Source organism: Blennius ocellaris, assembly GCF_963422515.1.
Source record: "Blennius ocellaris genome assembly, chromosome: 1".
NCBI classification, from domain to species: Eukaryota; Metazoa; Chordata; class Actinopteri; order Blenniiformes; family Blenniidae; genus Blennius; species Blennius ocellaris.
Genome location: NC_137650.1, coordinates 3,084,788 through 3,107,140, shown reverse-complemented (window position 1 = coordinate 3,107,140; position 22,353 = coordinate 3,084,788). Strand labels below are relative to the sequence as shown.

The 22,353-nt window shown below is 43.1% G+C and overlaps 2 protein-coding genes across 2 annotated transcripts in view; one reads left to right on the top strand and one right to left on the bottom strand.

The window, feature by feature from the left end:
• nav2a (neuron navigator 2a) overlaps positions 1-5,129 on the top strand; it is a 139,154-nt gene extending 134,025 nt beyond the window's left edge. Inside the window, 6 exon segments of the mRNA XM_080519522.1 lie at positions 482-633; positions 816-887; positions 974-1,170; positions 1,241-1,359; positions 3,631-3,831; positions 4,669-5,129. Of these exon segments, the coding sequence (XP_080375648.1) occupies positions 482-633; positions 816-887; positions 974-1,170; positions 1,241-1,359; positions 3,631-3,831; positions 4,669-4,794 (867 nt within the window). The 3' untranslated portion in view covers positions 4,795-5,129.
• Positions 5,130-7,869: 2,740 nt separating this feature from the next.
• dbx1a (developing brain homeobox 1a) lies at positions 7,870-10,583 on the bottom strand (the record flags this gene model as incomplete). Its single annotated transcript, XM_080501758.1, has 4 exons — positions 7,870-8,166; positions 8,298-8,500; positions 10,024-10,122; positions 10,220-10,583. 4 exons carry the CDS (start codon positions 10,581-10,583, stop codon positions 7,870-7,872), a joined length of 963 nt encoding a protein of 320 aa, XP_080357884.1.
• Positions 10,584-22,353: the final 11,770 nt, after the last annotated feature.

The following is a 22,353-nucleotide window of genomic DNA, read 5'->3' as shown; positions in this document are numbered from 1 at the left end:
AACAAAAGATAGAAACACTTTTTGTTCAATTACTGTAAATAAGTATTTTATTAAATTACAAAATTTCAGAACCAATCAATCATATTATTGAATTAAAGTGGATTGGAGCCGAACTAAAACAGGTACAGTGGACGATGCACGCTTCAGGTGGAGTCCACCATCACGGTTTATGGATGTCTAAAGCTTGTTGACGTCGTTTCGTTTAAAGTGAAAAATACTAAAGAGCTCGACGTTCAATGAAAAATAATTCTACTTGTCATCAAACAAAGCATGTGAAGCAAGTTTATTTTGACAGAATCCAAAGTGTGGCTATGTGGAGCGATTCAATTCACTACGTGTGTGTGTGTGTGTGTGTGTGTGTGTGTGTGTGTGTGTGTGTGTGTGTGTGTGTGTGTGTGTGTGTGTGTGTGTGTGTGTGTGTGTGTGTGTGTGTGTGTGTGTGTGTGTGTGTGTGTGTGTGTGTGTGTGTGTGTGTGTGTAGGAGCTGCGTCAGTACTTGTCAGGCCTGGCAGAGCAGTGCAGCAGGGTGTGTGCAGAAGAGCGCCCCCTGGTGGTCATCCTGGACAACCTGCACCACGTCAGCTCCCTGGGCGAGATCTTCAACGGCCTCTTCAACTGCAACCAGCAGCATTGGTAAGCTCACAAGCACACACATCTTCACAACCCTACTCATGTGTACATTTAAAGGTTCAAAGTTCATAATATGTGAAGGAGGAATGGTTTTTTCGAACAGGATTAAAGAACCGTTGGCTTGTTTTATTGGCGTCCTTTGGAATTGAGAGGATCGTTGGTGTTTTCTTCTTCTTTTCCTTCAGCCCTTACATTATTGGTACCATGAGCCAGGCCACTTCCTCTGCTCCCAACCTGCAGCTTCACCACAACTTCAGGTAATCTCATCATCCCTCGTTCAACCTCTGACCGGTCACGGCCAGACGGAGTGATTGACCTCACGACCTGCGTGTGTTCTGGTCAGATGGGTTCTGTGTGCGAATCACATGGAGCCTGTAAAGGGATTCCTGGGTCGCTTCCTGAGGAGGAAGCTGATCGAGACGGAGATCGGCAGCCGAACGCGTAACGTGGAGCTGGTGAAGATCCTGGACTGGGTCCCGCGGGTCTGGCACCACCTCAACCGCTTCCTGGAGACGCACAGCTCGTCCGACGTCACCATCGGTGAGTACGAGGACGAAGCTCCGGGAGTCAACGAAGGTCGGGAGGCTCACGCCTGCTCTCCCCATCGCAGGGCCTCGTCTCTTCCTGTCGTGTCCCATGGACGTGGAGGGAACCCGGGTGTGGTTCACCGACCTCTGGAACTACTCCATCATCCCCTACATGCTGGAGGCTGTGCGGGAAGGACTGCAGGTAACAAACATCACAGAGGCTTCGTCTCACCCACAGCTCGACCCAGGCCGCAGAGATTACTGGACTGAAATGTTTTCCAGGTTCTCTGCGCGAGGATTTGTTTTTGGACCAATCCAAGTAATTAATATCAAAAATGGTCGTAAACCATAACTTCCTGTTTATGTTTGGAGCGTGAAATGTAGAATGTCCATAATTCTCACAGTCAAAGTCAGAGCAGTTCAGATGAAGTCGGGTTAGAACCTGCTCTTTTAGACAGAAAAGAATCGGCCTCGACATCAACGGGGCAAATGTTCAGTAACTCTCTCTTTTTTCCTTTACTTTTTACATGCAGAACTTCTTTACTGATAAAAACATTTTTTTCAAACGTTTTTCATTTTTTCCAAAGTGCATCTTTACAGAAATGTCTGTATTTTTACTTCAATGGAAAATAACTCTGCCCACAGTGGATTTGTACGAAGTTTTTAGGACGTGTGAAAAGTGCAAAACACATCAAATCAGATTATCAAAGCATTTCTTTACATTTGTCACAAACATATGAAAGCTTTTGCAATATGGCCTCAGTTTGTCACAACTGGTGTGGTTTTTCCTCCCAGTAGTGTGATGGTTGTCAACATTTACTCTCACCACAAGGTAGAAGATTCTCAAACTGACTCAACCACAAATTCATTTGCTTCCATCAATTCATCTAGATTTTTGGCATTAACTTAAAGAATAATTATTTACGCTCATTCAGTTAGATTCTGTGATGAAACCTTTGTTTTGAAAGTCTGTTGCTAGCATTTTGCAGGGACAGGAGCTGCAATTAATTTACAAAAATCCAAGTTGCTATTGGATGTAACAAAGGTTGGTATCTATATAAATATGAAACATGCTTAGTGTGACACTGTGTTATTGTTCTACAAGGATTTTTTCAAGTTCACACTTTACATTAAAAGAAATTGTATGAACAAGAGCAAAAACAGAAAAATCTATAATGAAGAGCTTCAAACTGATCAGAGCTCCAAAGTTATTATTTGGCCTCTGGTGAACTGATAGCGGATGTGATTAGTTGGTGGTTCTAATCTGAGCTTTTAATCCGACAATATTACTAATGAGTAAAGCAGATTGATTCTTCTTCCTCTGGAATCTCTTAAAATGAAGGAGGAGGTGTAATAACGCTTGGAAACGATGGAATGTGTCCTGTGAAGGTGTGCTTGTGTTCATCAAGGGGAAATGGATTTAGTTTGTTCTTCTACTCTGTGTGTGACTTCATCCGTCAGGAGTTCGTCCCTGAGGGCTTGAGAAGTGAACCTGAGAGGAGAACAACTCTGTAATGACGTTGAAGTACTTTCTTTATTCAGAAAGTCAGAAAACTCCTATTTTATGATAGAAATGTGAAGTTTTTGTCATCTTTGGAATGAGTGCAGTTTCAGTGAAATGACACAGGAAATCAAACATTATGCTGCATGGTGTTGATAAGCTCCTGGACTGCTGTTGTGTCACCTGACGTCATAAATCAGTTGTTATATGTACATGTTTCGTCAATACTCTACATTGTGTATCTTTCACTGTTGTCAATTCAACACAATGGAGCTGCAAAGTTTTGAGCCTCAGAATGAAGCAGCTGTATTGAATCAGATAAATTATTAAAACATGCTGTGATCGCAGATCAGACGTTTAAAGGAATATTTTGGTTTGAAATATTTAAACACACATGTTGACAGCACTGAAAATTTGCAATAATGTACATTGCTTAGCTTAAACTGTACTCAATTACAAGTGATGGTACTTTGAAAAAAATACATGTGAATGTCTAAAGTCATTTTTCAATAGAAGCAAATCGATTGTGTCTGAAATATCTATTTTAAAACACATTTCTAAAGTATATCAAACTTAATGTTTGAAGAAGCGCAGATATAAGCCGTGTTGAATGAATAATTTAATGATATCAAAAAGCGAGATTAAAATGTTTGAATAATGATTACACTTGGTGTTAATTGTATTTAAATATTAGAAAAATGCTACATACTGAAAAAATAAATAAATATGAGTTGATTGTTGGAATACAAGTATTTAGAAATATGACTTTGACCCCACATCGTCTTTATACTTACTACATTCTGAATGTGATTGACGTTGAGCACGTTGAACCAGCAGCTCATCAACACCTCAGTCTGTTTTGGTGCAGCTCAGGAACGTCCACTCAGCATTTTTATTGAATGACCCCGTGTTTTATAACAACATTCTTCATTAGTATTTGAATGTTTAGTGATGTTCCGTCTTCTCCTCCAGCTGTACGGCCGCCGCGCTGCGTGGGAGGACCCTGCTGCCTGGGTGATCCACACCTACCCCTGGTCGGCGGCGCCCCCGCTGGGCGACTGGCCGCCGCTGCTGCAGCTCCGCCCCGAGGACGTCGGCTTCGACGGCTACTCCGTCCCCAGAGAGGGCCTCCGGAAGGAGCCGCCGCAGAGCGACAGTGACGCAGACCCCCTGGTGAGCCAAGGCCGCAGACTGAGATCCACTGTGCTTCCTCGCCATGCACACAAGCTGCTTCATATTTCACCCCAAGACTTCCTGTTCAGCCCAGTTCAGTGATAGAAGTGAAGCTTTGCTGTGATAGAAACTGAAGGAAAGTCACAAACCAATAAAAGCTGATGTGACTTAACAGAAACTGACTGGAAGAGACAAAACTAATATGATCACCACATTCAAATCTGTACAAAATGAACAGAACTGTTTAAAAAGGTAGAAAAATCGATCTGAAATAGGCAAATAATAGAAAAATACAGCTATCCAACAAGAAAACAGTTAAAATAACATGAATGGTGAAAAAGCTTTATTTATATGCAAATTTATATTTATATTTCCTTCTGAATCTTATCACAATATCAAATATCTGAAGTCACTTAAATGTGAGCCGATTTGCTTCCATTGGTCGTCCTGGGAAGAGGAGGAAGAACTTCCTCTCGTGGTGCCATGTGCCAGAGCAGAGCTGCCTGATTGTGGGATGAGTCAAAGGGGAGGAGCCTACCTTGATTGTGACTGGCTGAACCCCCGATGACACTTATTGGGGTTGATTTCTGATTGGCTGCTTGGAGCAACACACTATTTGAGAGAGAGAGAGAGAGAGAGAGAGAGAGAGAGAGAGAGAGAGAGAGAGAGAGCACACTGCCTTCACCTCTGGGGTCGGTCCAGATGTGGAGACGGTCAGTCCTGCTGGGAACCTTAGGAAGTGTGCTTAAAGCGCTTGGTGGGAGTAAATCCCACCCTGACGGTCTCACAGTGTCAAGATGTCCCATGACTGTAAACAAACACGGCGTTTCTCCCCAGATGAACATGCTGATGCGTCTGAAGGAAGCTGCGACGTCGTCCAGCCCGCAGAGCTACGACAGCGACTCCAACAGCAACAGCCACCAGGACGACATCCTGGACTCGTCGCTGGAATCCACTCTGTGACGCCTTTGAAACGCAACACTGGGCTCACTTTGTTTTTATTGTTTCTTTAACAAGAGGAACTATTCTCACCGCGAGAACCTTCCGCTGACAATATCATGCCACAGAATCCAGCCACCTTCATTTGGGTGCAGGTAACCCAGATGTTTCGAGGAAAATGCATTTCAGTGAATATTCAACAAAGGTTTTAGAGCACTGCGCTGTTTTGTTTGTGTTTTTGGAAGGGGACTGTTTGTTCTATGTTTTGGCTTTAGTTTTATTTTCACCGCTGTGGCCCGAGGCTCCCCACGTCGGGAGTCCTCGTCTACTTCAGACTGAATAAAAAGCACACAGCCTGGGTTCAGACAGGGAGTCCTCCATCACCTCCATCGCCCATTTCAGCAGCTCCTGGTTCTTCACAAGCTGCAGTGCCGCACAGCTTCCTGCAGGTGGCAGCACGGGCCCTCCAGGACGCCGCAGCGGGACCAGCGCCACCTGCTGGGGACAATAATGGCTGCAGTGGCTGGATGGTCTGGAGGATGAGGGAACAAGCAGCCGCTTCCTGCTGCACGGCTGAAGTTTCCTGTGGATAAATCCAACCAAAGTGAATGTCAACTTCTCTGATACAGCTTTAGTTTTAAATCCCCACAAGATATATTAGTGTTAGTGGAACTTATTGAGAAAGAAATATATATCCATGTGTCCACTGAAAGCACTTAAGAGATGACTGAGAGAAGTTAATTGACTTCAGGCACAGGGGAATTCAAAGTGCTTTGCAAAAACATTGAAATGAGACGTTGAGGAAACTTTACATTTATGTTCCAGATCAAACACAAACAGGGATTGAATTTGATAAACGGGACAAAAAGAAAATGCAACAACGAGTAATGCAACAGCAGCAAACTATCCTTTCAATGAGTTGTTTTTAATTCACTCACAAACTGCAGCAAAGAGAAAGTTCAACGGCAATTTGGCTTCATTATGGTCAAGTCTGAGTTTGTGAAGATAAACATAAAAAACAAACCAGGTTCTCAGAACCACATTCCCTCTACCAACAAAGTGGCTTATTTACTAATGTGTAGCCTTTATTAGCTAAATATACAACTTTAAATGCTGTTATCCCACATCTCAATGGAAAGAGCACAACCTAATTAGGAAAATGTTTTTTTTAAGTTTTACACAAAAGTGGGAAGTTAGCATTCACCATGGATAGATTTGTCTTCCAGTTTCAGTGTTGTCCTTTTTGGTGTTGAGCTTTTGAAAAGAATGCCTCTACAATTGTTCTTTCTTAATAACCTCAGCTGTTCTCCACGCACACTGGCCCAAGCAGGCTGCTGTAGCACACATGTCTTTTTTGGTGCTGGACTGATTCCTAACAAACAATGCCTTACTTTTCTCTAGCGGCCTCCGTGCATTAGCCGATTCTTGTTTTTAACGTCTATCTGAACGGCTGCAAGCTTCACAGGGCTCCAGGTGGACGCTCCCCGGGGCGTCCGCCTCTCTCATATCAGTCTCCAATGCAGTGGCAGTGGAACGTGAATGAAAGGCAGTGGAAGTTGTATGCATGCAGGACCCACTGCCGAGAACATGGTGTAAATATGTGGAGACAGGAATACTTCTTGAGACGTGTTTCGGTGCTCGCAATGAGGACAGGCTGTTTGGAAGTCTGAGAATATGTGGTGATTTATACCTCATCTCCATCCTTTAACTGTGTTTTTATTTCACCACAGCTTCTTGTGTGATTTGTGATGAACAAAACTGTCCTAGCAAACATGTTTTGAACTAATTAAGTGAGCACTAGTGTATGCTGCTTTGTTTATAGTCATATAATAATCAGAGGATAAAGTTATAAAGGTACTTGTGGTTGAATGATTATGAAAAAAAGTGGTTTGATATTATTACAGTGGCTTAAAAAAAAAAAAAAAAAGATGAATAAATAAATCTACTTTTGTGTTCAACCTCCCAGCCTGCTGTTTGGAGAGGGGAGGCAGTGTTTTAAAGCGAGGCCATGTAGTCAAACGTGGCCTCCTTTGCTTTGAATGGTTTTCGTCACCAATCCTATGCAACATTCATTCTGATCTCTAAAAGGAAGCCAAAAGCCGGACGGCAGGTTTCGACACTGCTGCAGCGCGGAGCCTGATTTGTGAGGACTTTCCAGATTTGTGGCCAATTTTTATTTCAATGTTGTCATTTGTGTGTGTGTGTGTGTGTGTGTGTAGTTGATGGAACTCTCCCGCTACGGTCCTTGTAAGCACAAAGAGGCTGACCCTGTGTGTCTGTGTAAAGCCTGCTCTGAGTGCTGTGGGTGTTGCTGAAGCATTTGACTGGTCAGTCATTTTGTTACTCACAAACTCAATGAATGTTTAGCCTTCTTAGCTATGTACATTTTTTATATGTAACATAACTTTGTAAATAGTTGATTATCTCGCAGCATTTTGAGGACTTTTTCTAGCCGATTTGTTACAGTACTTGAAAAGGAGTATTTTGTGTACAGTCTCTTTACATCAGAGCAGATCGGTGACATTTGACGTCACCGATGTGTGCAGGGCTTGAAGAATTTAATCTGATATCACTGTACTAGTCTTAAGTTATTGTGATTCAATAAAATTAATGATTATTTATGATTGAATTCTTGCGACAGGAGTGGTGTTTCTTTGTGCAATTCACACACATTTGACTTGTTTACAATTTATTTGGTATTTGTACAAAAACGTGTGAAATAAACATATATACACGGCACATTATACAACATACATATTAAACAAATTCATATAAATTATTAACGAAATAACTACAACTTTTCAATAAACAACTCTATTCAATGTCAAGGTGGAAGTAACTCAACATTCTTGGCATAAAATTTCCATACAAAAGTGTACAAAATACTGTACAATTCAACAAAGCTGTGCAAAAACAGCAAACTGTGTCACAGAAGCGATCCTGTCCGGAGCGCAAAGCGCAGATAGAAACTACAACGTCATGAAGTTCTCTTTTGGGGGTTTGTTCCATGGTGGCAGCTTCTCACAATGTGGTAACAGTCACATAAAAACAAATTGTGGGTTATACGGGTAGATTTTTTTGTTTGACATTTTAAATAAATTAAGATACTGTTATTTCTTCTTCATCTGACTCTGAGAAGTCCGAGTGTTTACTGGAGAGGGAGGGAGAGGAGATGCTGGACTCCGCCACCCTCATTCTCTCTCCCCCAAACTCTTGTTCCTCCTCTTCCTCCTCCTCTTCCTCCTCAGCGGAGGACTTCTTGCCCACGTCGCTGAGGTCCGGGTGCGGATTGGCCTTGGTGGGCAGCGTCTGCTCGCGACATCCGCCGGAAGATAACAGCTCCCGCTCCTTTGAGTTCCTCCACTTCATCCGTCGGTTCTGAAACCAGATTTTCACCTGCAAGCGGGGGGAAAAAACTGAGTTTAAAAAAAAAAAAGTTGCGCGTTTGGCACAGTTCAATGGCATATTTACGCACAAACTGTGCGCAAATTACGCACGACCGTTGAGTCGTTCACAACGTGTTGTACCTGAGAGTCTTTGAGGCCGAGCTTGGATGCCAGCTTTTTCCTGTCGGGTTTGCTGATGTATTTCTGTTTCTGGAACATTTTCTCCAACGCTTTGCGCTGCACGTCGGAGAACACCGCCCTCCTCAGCATCCCTCTTCTGGGCTTCCCCCGGGCGGCCAGTGGCCACGAAAACGTCCCGGGGATGGGCACGACGGAGGAAGATGCTGTAACGCAAACAGACACGGTGAGATGGTAGGAAATTAAACAATTCTTAGTCATAATATCTCTCTCTCTCTCGCTCTCTCTCTCTCTCTCTCTTTTTAAGAATCAAAAAGTTCAGCCATCGCGCTCCATAAACCCTCCAGCCCCAAATTCTAGGAGGTTTTCCTCTTTGCAGCAGTGCAATACGTCTCCGTTTTTTCGTGAAATGGCACGAGGTGACTAATTAGCACATTGGCCGGTCCCCAACCGCATTGGTATGGTAAAGAGGTAGCATATCCTTTAAGAAGCCCTGTGAGGGCGGATAGAGGAGTTAATAAACCGTGAACGGTAATTGTGTAGTAATGAACTAACGTAGAAAAGACTCTGGACAGGCGGCGAAGGCCATATATTATCGCAACAAAGGGAGATTTACACTTTCAAACTAAACACAACTGCATACCAGAATACTGATGCCGAGAGGGGGGGGGGGGGGGGGGGGGGGGGGGGGGGGGGGGGTGAAGAGTGGAGGGGAATGGCGCATTTTTTTTTTCTTCTTGCCCTCAAATCATTTTCATTAAATGAACACGAAAAGCTATTCAGGACTCTGGAGTTGTTTTGTTGAGGCATTCAGCTCAGCCCATGAAAAGACTCCATCCCCATTATGATTTGTCTCAATGAAAGCATGGACTAGCGACTTTATAGACTTTTCTAAGAGATTATTCTTTATCGCACCCAGTTGATTGGCCCGGTTGGAGAATAGAGGAACGTTTAAGGCACACAGAGTGCGGACTGGAGGTCAGTGGTAACCTATCCAATGGGCCTGTGCGGCACGCAGAGAGAAACTTTCCCAAGCTGTGGACTTTTTGGCTGATTGGAGATTGGACTGAAACTTGGTTTGGGCTTGAGAGGTCTGTGCGGCGCGACGCGTCCCTCAGGCTGACTGGACGTCCTCCTGACTGCAGCGGCCCTGTGGCCGCAGCAACATCAGGGACAACGACTCGCTATGTGGTCTTGTGAGAATATTGAAAACTCTCAATAGCGCCTAATAGGGAAATTAGTGCATGACTGGTTCACGCCTTTGGCCCGCCTGGTAAAAGTCACTCTCCGGGGTGTGTGGGTGGTTCGCCCCGGTGGGAGCTGACCAAATTGGTCACGGTGCAGAGGGCTTTGTTGGCCGCTGCAGCGGCCCGGTGGCCCCCCGGGCGCTGTGGGAAAACGCGGGGCCGGCGAAATGCCAAAACGCCCCCACTGAGAAGCAAGGGGGACGAGAACTTGCCACCCCGCCTCAAATTTAAAGCGTGACGATTTGGGATAATTGGTTAATTAGGGGGTGGATGGGTGGGTCCAGGCGGAGGCCAGAGCCAGGGGTCCCCATTAATAAGACAGTGATTTCTTCTTCCCTGGCTGTTTGTCCATGTTCTGCTTCTGTTTCAGTTAAAACGGTGTTTGACAGGAGGTGAAAGTGTTTTGCATTTAAGCGCAATTTAGTAACGCCGAGTTCCGACTTAAAGCAGTTAGACGTAAACGCGTCAAGGTTGTTACCGACCTGGTAGATAGGGCGTCCTGAAGATGGGGTGAAAGGTTCCGTCAAAGCAGGGGAGTGGGAAGGTCTTGTGCAGGCTGTGGAGTGTTGGAGGTGAAGACGCTGTGGACAAACGAAACACGTTAGTCAATCAACTCCTGGAGCAGAAAACCAAGTATGAAGCCAGAAAACGGCTGAAAGCGCAAGGCTGCGCTCTTACCTGTCTTTGGTGAGGGTGCGAGGATGGCGCTCACTCCAAACTTGAGAAAACTTGGGTCCTTGCTGCTCGTTACCGACGTTTTCGGCGAGCAGAATTCGCGCGTCACCGCGGTCGTGGCCAGTGCGCGCTCCGCGGGCACGCCGCTGAAGGACACCGTGGTGGTCACTGTGGGCAGGCAGGCGCTCGCTGCCGGGCCAGTCCGGTTAATGAAGGCGGCGGGCCGGCTTATCCGGAGCAGGTCCTCCACCAAGAAGCTGGAGTGGGCCGGGAAGGCGGACGGCAGCGTCTGGAGCGGCAGGGCCGCGGCGGGCCGGTACAACCCCGGGTAGAGGGCAGGAGGCGCAAGGACACTGGGGATCATCATGGTCCCGTCTTCAAAAAATCAAAAGGTGAAATACTCCTGGTATCAGCTGGGAGAGAACGAGTCGAGTGAATGGCTGTGAACTCCTCTGGTCGCCTCACTCTGGGGAGAGCAGCTTTATAGAAGCCTGCCCCCCCCCCCCCCCCCCCCCCCCCCACCGGCCCTCCTTTCAGGGATGACAGCGTCAACAATGGGGCTCAACAAAGTTCTCCACATGGGTCGCTTTCATGCCGCATCCCCCGGCACGCTGATTGGCCAGAGGACGCAATTTATGATTGCATTAGACTTCATAAGCTGCGATACACAATGTACAGAGCACAAAAGAGGCCCAGTCATCAATTTTGCATGTTGACCACTTTCCTTTCAGTTTGTTTTGTTTGGCAGAGGCAAGCCGCCTAATTAAAGAGCAATCTTCAGATTCTGGCATTATATTGAGACTTTTAAGACTTCTTTAAAAGATGCTTTATTCTTTTCTTTGGTTTTTTTCTTTCTTTCATGGTGTCCTTCTGTTACGCGGGATCAAATAAAGCTTAATTATTTATTTTCTAGTTGTACGCGCCTAAATAAAAACGGATCAAATAAGATTCCGTATTACCATTACCCAGTATAATATTAACAGAATATGAGCGTATTCATTCTTTATTGCTGAATATGCAGTTTTCCTCTTCTCGTTTCAGACACGTTGGCAGCATCTCGAATGTAAATCACTTTTAGGGCTTCATAGGATTCTCAACACTCAATCTGGCCCTCGTCATGGAATAATGTCTTAAAGGGATTTCTGCTATCAAAACGCTTTAACAGATGTGTTAAATATCACTCTTTTTGCGCAGGCCTCATTCAGCGCGCACAGCCCCGCAGCTCAGTGCGCACAGGAGAAGTGTGCGGCCTGAGCCGTGCGCTCCTGATCCTGTTAACCATGAACTAACTGTCACCCTCAGCTGCGGAGGAGGCGCCCCTCGGCCTTTCTCTTCCATCCCTCTCTCCCTCCCTTGTAGAAGAAAAAGCCCAGTGGGATAAAAAAAAAAGCTTTATTTCTAAAGACTGTTTTGTTCTGCTATTTTAACCGGCTGAATAAAAGTGCATCTGTGATTTGATTTAAAGCGCATTCATATGAGCGGACACTGAGACCCCATATAAAACTCTTATTAAAGCGACTTGGAGCCTGATAGTCGTGTTCTGTCAGCTTTCCCCCTGAAAACCCGTTAAAGCCGAGCAATCAGGCGCAAATACACCGCAGAGCGAGGAGCAGGGGGACATGCGGAACTGTTGGTAGTTTAAAACCAATTAAAGCAGAGAAATAAAACAAGAATTAATTGAAGAAAAAAAAACACGGATAATAAAAGTATTGTCACAATATCCCTAAGTTAATTTCTTTAGTCAATATTTTTATTTGCGCATTTTTTCAAGTCTTTGTCACATCCCTGTAAGTTACGCTCATGTTTCTATACGACTTTTAACACGAATTTATAGAAAATGTTTACACTTTTATATTGCGTATATTACTTTTAACTTATTAAAATGTGCGTTTAATATGTTGTTGTCGTTGTTGTTTTTTTAATTGTCATATGAATGGTTTTGCTGTAGATACATGTAAATAGGACGATCAAATTATTAGTCCCAATTTCAATATATACTGTTGCTGTCTAAAAAAAAAAAAAACACTGTTACTGACAGCAAGCAAGCAAACATTTCTATACTTTAAAAGAAAAACTGTGTTTTATTTTTACATCAGTTCGATTGATGTTGTCTATTTCTATTGTAGTAAAGCGGCCTGTATTGGACCAGCTGAAATAATGCTAAGTACTTCTACATCAATCTAAAATAAAGTGGCCACAATCCGATAATTAAAAGGGAACGCCTCCGTGAAATGATCCTTTAGAGAGTCAACGCTTATCAGAGGTGCGTCTGCTCCACGAGCGCGCGCTGGACGCACAAAACGGGCGTTAACACGGCGCTACACCTCCAATAAGTAACGAGACCTTCAAAGCTTTTTTATGAGCCCATATTCCTTTACTTAGCTGCCCGAAATCCCTCTTTTGTGAGCGCTAAGCAGATGGTTAGCAGGAAGCATGGGCTGCTCTGGCTGACCGAGACTAATTTCTACGAGCTTTGCAAGCTTGCCACGTCCCGCTCCTTTACCAGGCCGAGTAAAAACAGCTGGCCGGGCTGAATTAAAGCCATTAAAAACACATCTCCAGAAATATTGCCACCAACGACACCTCCTCCTCCTCTCCTCCTCCTCCCCCGGGCGGGGCTCGCTATAGTCTCATCATTTTCACATGATTATTCTACAGGGACTAACGGCGAAGCTTACATCTCATTATGTGGCGATTTGGAGCACTTTCAGGCCATTCTGCATATGTGATCATATGTGCGATGATAAAGATCGCTTCATTTTAATATTTCATCAACCTAAATCTACATAGATCGTCACAGCTTCGATATATTCATATTGGGATTACCTCAAAGCGTTTATGTCCGTTATGCCAAGAGATACTATAGAGATCCAATAAACCACCAGGGGAGATGTTGTTTTCGATGTGGTTTAGTATCAATACATGTATAGATATAATACTTGCAGGCACTGACAGTTTTCAGATATTTTGTACATTAGGTATGCGTATTTCTTTTTTAATGTAAAGAAGTTACAAGTCTGGTGAGCTTTGTGTTTTCCGACTTTGCCAAGCCGTTTTTTCTTTTCTTTTGACCAAATAGATGAACTTAACAATTGTCTTGGGTCTCTTTCTGCTTCGTTAAGTGAAAGGGGCTGAGTAAATATGTTCCCCATGCATGAGAGGCTCTGTATGGGCCGAGCCATTGTGCCGCTGGTCCGACAGGTGGTTGACTGTTTATTATTCCCTCATTATTTATCGGTGACGTGGGTGCGTCGAGGAGAGGAAACTCCCCATCCTTTCACTGCACCGGGATGAACAGATTGTGCTGACTGGTTGCACAGCCTCGTGTATGACACTGGTCACCATCCATCCATCAGGCCCGCAGCCTCGCGGCGGCCGCGGCGGCGGCGTCCGTCCTGCACCTCCGGGAAGAAGAGCGCAATTCAACATGACCGGTTCACACTGCAGGAGCACCACCAAACACACACAAACATTCAATTCTTTAGAGAAATAAATAAATACTGAAAACTTTTCTTTCGGATATTTTATGTGTAGTTAATGGAGGAAGTAAGTCATATATGCAGATACTGTTTTGAACACTGGGGATGTGCTTGCTATTTTTTATATTCATTTTTTTAAATTAATTCATTAGTTAGTTATTTCAGGAAAAAATCTATACAATACACAACAAAAGTTTCCAAACCTCTGAATGAAAATACAAAATAAAATAAAAATACTGCCCTTTTGAGTCAAACAATTATTATATTACATAATCTTCAACAACAACCAAAATGACATTAGCCTATTATATATATATATATATATATATATATATATATATATATATATATATATATATATATATATATATATGTGTGTGTGTGTGTGTGTGTATTTTAAATGTATTTATTTTAATTTTGTTTTGTTCTCTATTTTTATATTTGTATCTATCTTTACTTTTCACAAATACAAACAGGGATTTTGACTTGTGTATGATTTAATATAAAATATGTGAAAACTGGAAAAACACTCCAAAAAGCTTGGCGCTTATTTTGCTGGTTTCCAACACAAGACTCAGCTCAACTCAAATGAGAAAGAAAAATTCCATGGAATACTGGTTTTGACAACTTTAATGTATTTCTGGAATGTGAATTTGTGTATTTGAGTATATTAGAGGTTTTTTTTCTGAAGGAATGACAGTAACAGTTGTGCTTTTCTAACTATAATAGTGATTATAAGTTATCAAAAATATCTCATATACTATTTAAAGCAGTAGATAGTAAATATAACTACAGTGAATTACTAGTTTGTATATATTTCAAAAATGTTTATTCTTTTGTGAGATTTGTTTTATGTGTTAATACGGGGAAAAGTTCTTGTACAGTTGGGGATACTTTGTGGACCATGTTTATATAGTATTATAATTTTAGAATGAAATGTTTTTGTTAATAATCAGACTTTTACAGTCCAAATAAAACATTATCCTTCCATTCAACATCCACACTGGTTGTCTTTAAGCTGCTATACATGATTACCATTTACATGCAAAATGTAATATATTTAGGTTCCCTATATTTATTTTGAACACTATTAATAATATTAGTGGTGAGCCAGTACTCTATATTACAATCCAATTGCTCACATAAAAATAAACAGATACCTTTCAGATACTATTAGCTTAGAACTGGGCAGGAGAAAAGGCTGAGGATTGTCAACACTTCTTTTTGCACTTGGTATTGAACTGCTCCTCCAATGGATTAGGGAAAGTGACATTATTAAAGGTAGGACAATAAATGGGGATCAATGCAAAATAGCAGTGTATGCAGACGATGTTTTAATTTACTCAGAGGAGGCAGCTAACACATTGCTACACATGTAAACTTTTAAATTCTTCAGTAAATACGCAGGATATAAACTAAATGTTCAGAAAACCCACATTTGAACACAGAACTAAGATTCTCCATCAAAACAACTCAAGAATCAAATTAATTTGAAATAGGACCAGACTAAAATTAAATACCTTGGTGTACTGTTACCTAAAGATGTTTCTACATTGACAAAGGTAAAGTATGACCCCCTCCTTCCTCCGTACCAGAATACAACTGGACATACAGGGATGGAATTCCAACCCTTTTCTGAGTTTCACTCAAAGGGTGAAGACCATAAAGACCAACATTCTCCCAACACTCCTTTTCTTGTTTCAAGCTCTTCCAGTAGAAATCATTTTCAGAGTTCTACCATTATAACAGCATTATCTCCAGATTCATCTGGCAGAGCAAACAGCCAGGGTCAGGTTTAAAACATTACAACTCTCAAAAGAGAGAGGAGGTATGGCAGTACCACATTTGAAAGACTATTTCTTATCATCACAAATTAGAATACTGATAAAGTTGTGTAACCAAGACGACCGTCCCAGATGGAAAGACATTGGAATGTCAGTCATCAAGACCCTCCAGTTCTTACGTTTCCAGGCAACAAGGATCTGGGAAAATGTATGTACAGGATGCAAAATCCATTGATAAAATTCCAAATTAAAATGTGGAGCTCAGTTAAAGACATTTATAAATTGCATGATGATGAAGTGAGAGTGAGGAATAACTGGATGGTGTGCCAATGACCCTGACTTTAAACCGAACCAACTGGACCTCAGCCTGAAAAGCTGCATCGCCAAGGCAATTACACCATTTTGTTCAATAACAGATAAGGGACAATTAAAGAGTTTTCAAACTTTGAAAAGAGAATGCGCTCTGGAGAACCCAGACTTCTATCGGTATTTACAATTGCGACATTACTTCAACCAAGTTATTAGAAATGACATTTTGGATCCAAATGACACGGTACTGCAAAAAATCCTCCATGCTGACTCATGCGAGTCGAAGCTACTATATCTAGACTGTATAAAAAAAACACATTCCATAGATTATATTAAAGTGAAATGGGAGAAAGAAGGGAATTGTGTAATGTCAAAGGATGAACGGTACTGTTGTTGAGAGTTTCAGTGGAAATGCACCAATTTGCATACATGGAGAGAATTTGCATGGGAGTGTTTGATTAGATTCTTTGTGACCCCTGATCAGAAAGCCTAATCAATTATATAAAAAAAAAAAAAAAAAACAATAATATTATTACTGGAAGACTGCTATGTGGACAGATTTATTTGAGGTTATCAGAAAACTTCATGAGGGAATAATGTTGAATTTTAATTGCGTGAACGATGGACGAAGTAAAGAGTTCAGATTGTGTTTGGAAAACTTAACAAACGTCCTTTGATCCAGATTTTCATTTTGCTCCAGAAACTAGTGAGGAAATCACTGGTCTGACTGTGGAAGTCACAGGTTGTCCCGGTGCACACATTGATTTCGTCTGGTTTTACTTCCAAATAACATTTATTTGTAGTTATTGTTCTGGTCTGCGTCAGATCATCTGTTACTCTCAAGCCTTTCTATTTAAAAACTAACAACTCGACAAAGAAATGTGACACCAAATTGTTAGAACAAGTTTTAAACGTGGCTTGGATTATATAATAAAGTGTTTCAGTCAAGTTTTGATGAAAGACTCAGTGAAATGTTTTTCACAGTGCTATCTCCTTTATTACTATTCCTGCCTCTGCATATCACTTGCCAAACCACTTCAGATGACGGGCTGCTGCGTGTCTGGTGCCACAGGTTGTGCAGGTTTGAGATGAAGCTGGACTGAGTCCTGCTCCTGCCATGTGAAGTTAACCAAACATCTATTTCAATGGCTTCAGTGAGTGACCGGGCTTCACCTCAGCTGTGGCTCCCACTCGGGGTGTTTTGGCCGCGGCTTCACCTCAACACTGAAGGTCCCTGCAGCATCTGGTGCCGGCGCCGCCAAAGCCCCGCTCAACACTGAGCGAATTAGCAATGCCACAAGATTCAGAAGAACAGTGACAAGCATTAAATCGATATTAACTTTGTATTAAACATGGGGCCCTCCCTCTTCCCCAAATGGACTGGAGCCATATCAGTGCACAAAGCGCTCTGTATGAACTCTGGCTGCACCTGTTCCCCCTCACTTGGTCATGGGAGTTCAACTTCTTAGTTTCACCCCAGGCTCTTTTTTTGTCTGCTTCACCCCACACTGAATTCTTTCAGTTGGGCCTTTGTCATCTTTTTTTGATCTCCTCTTCACCCCTTAAATTTACAACTTATCAAATCTCATCAATGGGAACATCCTTTTTTTTTCCATTTTGCTTCATTTGGCTACTGTCTGTCTAAACTCCACAAGTTTCAGCTGGAGAAAGTTTTTTTTGGGAGTAGAATTGCTCTTTTTGGAGAAGACAGCAACTCTCGCCTCCCCTTCTTCACTGCTCATTTATTAGCAGTTGTCAGTATGGATGTCGAGTGGTGCCCTAATCCTCTTAAAGCGCATGTTGGTACAGTTTGCATATCATTTTGTGATCTTGGAGAAAGGCCACAACCCTCCCCATTCACAGGGATTCCCTGTCCTCTTTCAGTGTAGCCACAGCCAACGGCATTAGCATAATCTGACAACCAATACCATTGTCCGTGACCTTGTATGCAAAGTTAATTGCTCATTAATACCAGACAAAACAGAGGGGTGCAAAGGAAACACAGTAGTCGTCTGAATCCTTGTTTTAGAAGGAGGCAGGCGGGCAGGTGGAGAATCCACCACCGGGTCATTACAGTTTACCTGACATTCTTCAAAATAACACAAAATACAAATATTTTAGTTGCAGCTCAGGGAATACATGTAATTTGTACTCAGAAAATTTTACTAGTTTTATTTAAATGAACTTGTTTTTTTTAATGTTTGTTTTTATTCCAAGACAGAAACTTTAATAGATTTAACAAATAAAGCTCTGATTTTAACACTAACTTAGCAACACACACACACACACACACACACACACACACACGCATGCGCACACACACACACACGCATGCACGCACGCACACAAAGAGTTGCACACACTCCCTCAAAAGTATTTTCAATTTGTCACAGTGGATCAGTGTTAATCAATTGCAAATGTATCTCTCTGCGAGTTTAATCTCATCTCTACATTGGTTTCACGGATTGGGGCCGATTTGCAAGAAGAGCCTCTCCTCCACGCACCTGGCAGTGTTTCGGGGTAGCGTCATGTAAACACCCACTGCTTTAACGCTGCCCCGTCTGAGGACCCAAGCGTCAGCGCGCAGCACGGAAAAGAAGGACGGCTGTGTGGTTGTCAACACCGGTTTAGCTTAGGAGTCCCATTGTGACATCGGCGGTGACTCTACTGGTCGGGATGACCTGCAGCGCTGGTTTGATATAGATATAGCTGCTAATATGGGATTGTTGTGGAATGAACGGGCACTAGACAAGAGTTCAGGAGGCCACTGCATGCAGCTGCCTGAGGCTTTTTTTGTGTGTTGTGCAGAGCTCACAGCGGCACCGATGAGCTCGGGATTAGCCGGAAAACGCCGGGAACTGTTTGTTTGCTTGTTCTTCCAAGTACGTACAGAGTCAGCTCAATTCAATCCCGCACATTGCAATGCCAAACTCCGATCACAATGTATGTTTTCTGTGCACCATGCTTCCAGCTCAATGTAATATTGGGGCTAAAGCTGGCTGTTTGTGAGCTCTGTCCCGGAGGCTGGTTGTTTACGAAGGCTGGAGGCCCGGAGAAGTGTGTGAGTGCATTTGGGAGGGGTAGCTGCACAGGGTAGTTAAAGGAGAAGGTATGAATGGGGAAAGAAGGGGGCTTGGGTGGAGGAGGGGATGCTTGACGGACTTCACTGCCTGTTGGCCCTGCAGCATTGATGCCGTGTTGGCCATATAATCGGATTGCCAGTGGGTGAAAGTGAGCCCGGGTGCTTATGTCAGTTTGCGTCTCGTCAAGCTGAATAATACGCATGGCCAGGGAGTGAAGCGGACGCTTGCCATTGAGGGCTCTCAGTACTTGTGGCTAAGCATTTCTAAAAGAGAGAAAAAGCCTCATTGGATTCATATATAATTCTCACTCAAGCGTTTTGATGCATTTGCATAACAGGGGGAAACCAATGATCTTTTCAGTGTCGCTACTGCTTCTCCTGCACAAGTGTGTGTTTGCATGTGCTACCGTGTGTGTGTGTGTGTGTGTGTGTGTGTGTGTGTGTGTGTGTGTGTGTGTGTCTTTAAATGGGCCCTATTTGAGCCCTGCATAAACAATGCTGCACACGGTTCTTGCACTTGGCCTCTCGTGATTAATCGAAGCTCAACAACAAAACAACCCAACATTTAGCTTATTTCCACTTAACGTCTTTCACACCGAGAGACAAAAAAAACCAAAAACAACAACACGCAGGCAAACATCTGGAGCAAAAGCTCAGTGTTTCTTATCATCGGTGAACAAGGAAAAAAGAAAATAGTTTTGACCTCCAGGCTGCAGGAAAAGAAAGAGCTGATGAAGCAGATCTTTTCAGGAGCAGTATTTTAGAGTTATGCTCTTTTGTACTCACCCTAAAACTTTTTAAAACTCTTTAAAATCATTTCATTTTTGGAGGATTTAATGAACATTTGAGTTGATTTTGTTGCGTGTGTGTCTCACAGACCTCCTAAAATGGTTGAAAACAGTAGCACAGCTCACATTTTCATTTCTTGTGCTCGTTCAGAGATCCTGACAACGATGTCTCTCATTTCAGGCTTCTTGACTTCCCTCCCTCATGTCTCATCGCCTGTCCTGATGTCTTCCACCTGATCAATGCCATGAATATACACCGGACTCCACTGGCATTCTGTAGGTGCATCCTAATAGTCCCTCCTATCTCCTACTAGTCCCTACTATCTCCTAATAGTCCCTCCTATCTCCTATTAGTCCCTCCTACCTCCTAATAGTCCCTCCTATATCCTACTAGTCCCTCCTATTTCCTACTAGTCCCTCCTATTTCTCCTTAACCGCAGAAGTGTTTAAGTGGCAGCTTGATCAAGAGTGTTGGAATTGTCTCTAAGCTAAGGAAAGGAGGCTTCCTTTATCACCTCCTTTAGCCTAGGAAACACCTACAGGAAGCATCAGTGTTTCCTAGGCTAAAGGAGGCTCTAAAGGAAGCATCAGTGTTTCCTAGGCTAAAGGAAGCATCAGTGTTTCTTAGGCTAAAGGAGGCTCTAAAGGAAGCATCAGTGTTTCCTAGGCTAAAGGAAGCATCAGTGTTTCTTAGGCTAAAGGAGGCTCTAAAGGAAGCATCAGTGTGTCCTAGGCTAAAGGAGGCTCTAAAGGAAGCATCAGTGTTTCCTAGGCTAAAGGAAGCATCAGTGTTTCTTAGGCTAAAGGAGGCTCTATAGGAAGCATCAGTGTTTCCTTGGCTAAAGAAGGCTCTAAAGGAAGCATCAGTGTTTCCTAGGCTAAAAGAAGCATCAGTGTTTCCTAGGCTGAAGGAAGCTCTAAAGGAAGCATCAGTGTTTCCTTGGCTAAAGGAGACTCTAAAGGAAGCATCAGTGTTTCCTAGGCTAAAGGAGGTTCTAAAGGAAGCATCAGTGTTTCCTTGGCTAAAGGAGGCTCTAAAGGAAGCATCAGGGTTTCCTAGGCTAAAAGAAGCATCAGTGTTTCCTAGGCTGAAGGAAGCTCTTAAAGAAGCATCAGTGTTTCCTAGGCTAAAGGAGGTTCTAAAGGAAGCATCAGTGTTTCCTCGGCTAAAGGAGGCTCTTAAAGAAGCATCAGTGTTTCCTAGGCTAAAGGAGACTCTAAAGGAAGCATCAGTGTTTACTAGGCTAAAGGAAGCTCTAAAGGAAGCATCAGTGTTTCCTAGGCTAAAGGAAGCTCTAAAGGAAGCATCAGTGTTTCCTAGACTAAAGGAAGCATCAGTGTTTCCTAGGCTAAAGGAAGCTCTAAAGGAAGCATCAGTGTGTCCTAGGCTAAAGGAGGCTCTAAAGGAAGCATCAGTGTTTCTTAGGCTAAAGGAGGCTCTAAAGGAAGCATCAGTGTTTCCTAGGCTAAAGGAAGCATCAGTGTTTCTTAGGCTAAAGGAGGCTCTAAAGGAAGCATCAGTGTGTCCTAGGCTAAAGGAAGCTCTAAAGGAAGCATCAGTGTGTCCTAGGCTAAAGGAGGCTCTAAAGGAAGCATCAGTGTTTCCTAGGCTAAAGGAAGCATCAGTGTTTCTTAGGCTAAAGGAGGCTCTATAGGAAGCATCAGTGTTTCCTTGGCTAAAGAAGGCTCTAAAGGAAGCATCAGTGTTTCCTAGGCTAAAAGAAGCATCAGTGTTTCCTAGGCTGAAGGAAGCTCTAAAGGAAGCATCAGTGTTTCCTTGGCTAAAGGAGACTCTAAAGGAAGCATCAGTGTTTCCTAGGCTAAAGGAGGTTCTAAAGGAAGCATCAGTGTTTCCTTGGCTAAAGGAGGCTCTAAAGGAAGCATCAGGGTTTCCTAGGCTAAAAGAAGCATCAGTGTTTCCTAGGCTGAAGGAAGCTCTAAAGGAAGCATCAGTGTTTCCTTGGCTAAAGGAGACTCTAAAGGAAGCATCAGTGTTTCCTAGGCTAAAGGATGTTCTAAAGGAAGCATCAGTGTTTCCTTGGCTAAAGGAGGCTCTAAAGGAAGCATCAGGGTTTCCTAGGCTAAAAGAAGCATCAGTGTTTCCTAGGCTGAAGGAAGCTCTAAAGGAAGCATCAGTGTTTCCTTGGCTAAAGGAGACTCTAAAGGAAGCATCAGTGTTTCCTAGGCTAAAGGAGGTTCTAAAGGAAGCATCAGTGTTTCCTTGGCTAAAGGAGGCTCTAAAGGAAGCATCAGGGTTTCCTGGGCTAAAAGAAGCATCAGTGTTTCCTAGGCTGAAGGAAGCTCTAAAGGAAGCATCAGTGTTTCCTAGGCTAAAGGAGGCTCTTAAAGAAGCATCAGTGTTTCCTAGGCTAAAGGAGGTTCTAAAGGAAGCATCAGTGTTTCCTCGGCTAAAGGAGGCTCTTAAAGAAGCATCAGTGTTTCCTAGGCTAAAGGAGACTCTAAAGGAAGCATCAGTGTTTACTAGGCTAAAGGAAGCTCTAAAGGAAGCATCAGTGTTTCCTAGGCTAAAGGAAGCTCTAAAGGAAGCATCAGTGTTTCCTAGACTAAAGGAAGCATCAGTGTTTCCTAGGCTAAAGGAAACATCAGTGTTTCCTAGGCTGAAGGAATCTCTAAAGGAAGCATCAGTGTTTCCTAGGCTAAAGGAGACTCTAAAGGAAGCATCAGTGTTTCCTAG